Source organism: Balaenoptera acutorostrata, chromosome 6 (genome assembly GCF_949987535.1).
Source record: "Balaenoptera acutorostrata chromosome 6, mBalAcu1.1, whole genome shotgun sequence".
NCBI classification, from domain to species: Eukaryota; Metazoa; Chordata; class Mammalia; order Artiodactyla; family Balaenopteridae; genus Balaenoptera; species Balaenoptera acutorostrata.
In genome coordinates, this window is record NC_080069.1 from 82062802 (window position 1) to 82064601 (window position 1800).

Consider the following 1800-nt stretch of genomic DNA (forward strand, 5'->3'; position numbering starts at 1 on the left):
TCAAGAGGCCAAGCGCGGAGACCGCAGGCCGCTGAGAGAAGGCGGGAGAGAAACGGCGAGAGGGTCTGGGGTGGGAAGAGGGCGGGGTGGCGGGTCCGGGAGGGCGGAGTGGGGGTTAGTGGAGACAGCCAGACCCCGGGAGCGGGGTGCGGAGCGACGCTGCGGTCCAGTGTGAGCCAGAGGGCGGTGGAGGCGCCAGGGGCGATGCCGCGGCCGGGGAAGAGTTCGTACAGCGACCAAAAGCCGCCCTACTCCTACATCTCGCTGACCGCGATGGCCATCCAGCACTCGGCCGAGAAGATGCTGCCTCTGAGCGACATCTACAAGTTCATCATGGAGCGCTTCCCCTACTACCGCGAGCACACGCAGCGTTGGCAGAACAGCCTCCGACACAACCTCTCCTTCAACGACTGCTTCATCAAGATCCCGCGGCGGCCCGACCAGCCCGGCAAGGGCAGCTTCTGGGCACTGCATCCCGACTGCGGCGACATGTTCGAGAACGGCAGCTTCCTGAGGCGCCGAAAGCGCTTCAAGGTGCTGCGCGCTGACCACACTCACCTGCACGCGGGAAGCGCCAAGGGCGCGCCAGGCGCTGGGCCGGGAGGGCACCTGCACCCGCACCACCACCATCACGCTGCCGCGCACCACCACCATCACCACCACCCGCCCCAGCCGCCGCCGCCGCCGCCCCCGCCCCCGCCCCCGCCCCCGCCGCACATGGTGCACTATTTCCACCAGCAGCCGCCTGCGGCTCCGCAGCCGCCGCCGCACCTCGCGTCGCAGCCACCGCAGCAGCCGCCGCAGCCTCAGCAGCCGTCTCACCCCGGCAAGATGCAGGAAGCGGCGGCCGTGGCGGCGGCGGCGGCAGCGGCGGCGGCGGCGGCCGTGGGCAGCGTGGGGCGCCTGTCACAGTTCCCGCCCTACGGGCTGGGCTCGGCCGCCGCCGCTGCCGCTGCCGCCGCCGCGTCCACGTCGGGCTTCAAGCACCCGTTCGCCATCGAAAACATCATAGGCCGGGACTACAAGGGCGTGCTGCAGGCCGGCGGGCTGCCCTTGGCGTCCGTCATGCACCACCTGGGTTATCCCGTGCCGGGCCAGCTCGGCAACGTCGTCAGCTCCGTGTGGCCGCACGTCGGCGTCATGGATTCAGTGGCCGCGGCCGCGGCCGCCGCGGGGGTCCCCGTGGGCCCGGAGTATGGGGCCTTCGGGGTGCCGGTCAAGGCCCTGTGCCACTCGGCAAGCCAGAGCCTGCCTGCGGTGCCCGTGCCCATCAAGCCGACTCCTGCGCTGCCACCGGTGGCCGCGCTGCCCCCAGCGCTCGCTGTCCCCGCGGCCGCACAGCCGCCAGCACCGTCCACCGTGTGCCCGGCTGCCGCCGCCTCGCCCGCCGTCTCTCTGATGGAGCCCACCGCCCCGAGTGCGGCCGAGAGCAAAGGCGGCTCTCTGCACTCGGTGCTGGTGCATTCTTAGGGTACCCAGCGGGCTGGGGGAGACGAACGCATGGAGACTCACCTGGCCCTGGACCGCCGGAGAGGGCGAGGGCGCCCTGACCAGGTCGGGTAGAGCTGGCGAGCCCCAGCCTTTGCGGGAAAGGAAGGTATTTAAACAAACCCGAAAGTGGATTCTCCAGTGGTCTGAATAAATATAACACTTCTGGTGTCTGTGTTTATACTATGTTGTACAATCAGAATAATGAAAGCCAATTTTCAGGTAAGAGTTTCTATTGTAATTAAAATTATAAATCCATAAGTTATGGGGGGAGGGAACGAACGAGTTTGGGGAAGCCTCATTCGCTGGCAT

The 1800-nt window shown here is 67.7% G+C and overlaps 1 protein-coding gene across 1 annotated transcript; it reads left to right on the forward strand.

The window, feature by feature from the left end:
• The first annotated feature begins 204 nt into the window (after positions 1 to 204).
• On the forward strand, positions 205 to 1470 carry FOXB2 (forkhead box B2). Its single transcript, XM_057549260.1, has one exon. It carries the CDS (start codon positions 205 to 207, stop codon positions 1468 to 1470), a length of 1266 nt encoding a protein of 421 aa, XP_057405243.1.
• The last annotated feature ends 330 nt before the right edge of the window (positions 1471 to 1800 follow it).

Bases quoted from the DNA above. Each gene is read 5' to 3' on its own strand.
- FOXB2 (XM_057549260.1), top strand. From the start codon at position 205: ATGCCGCGGCCGGGGAAGAGTTCGTACAGCGACCAAAAGCCGCCCTAC.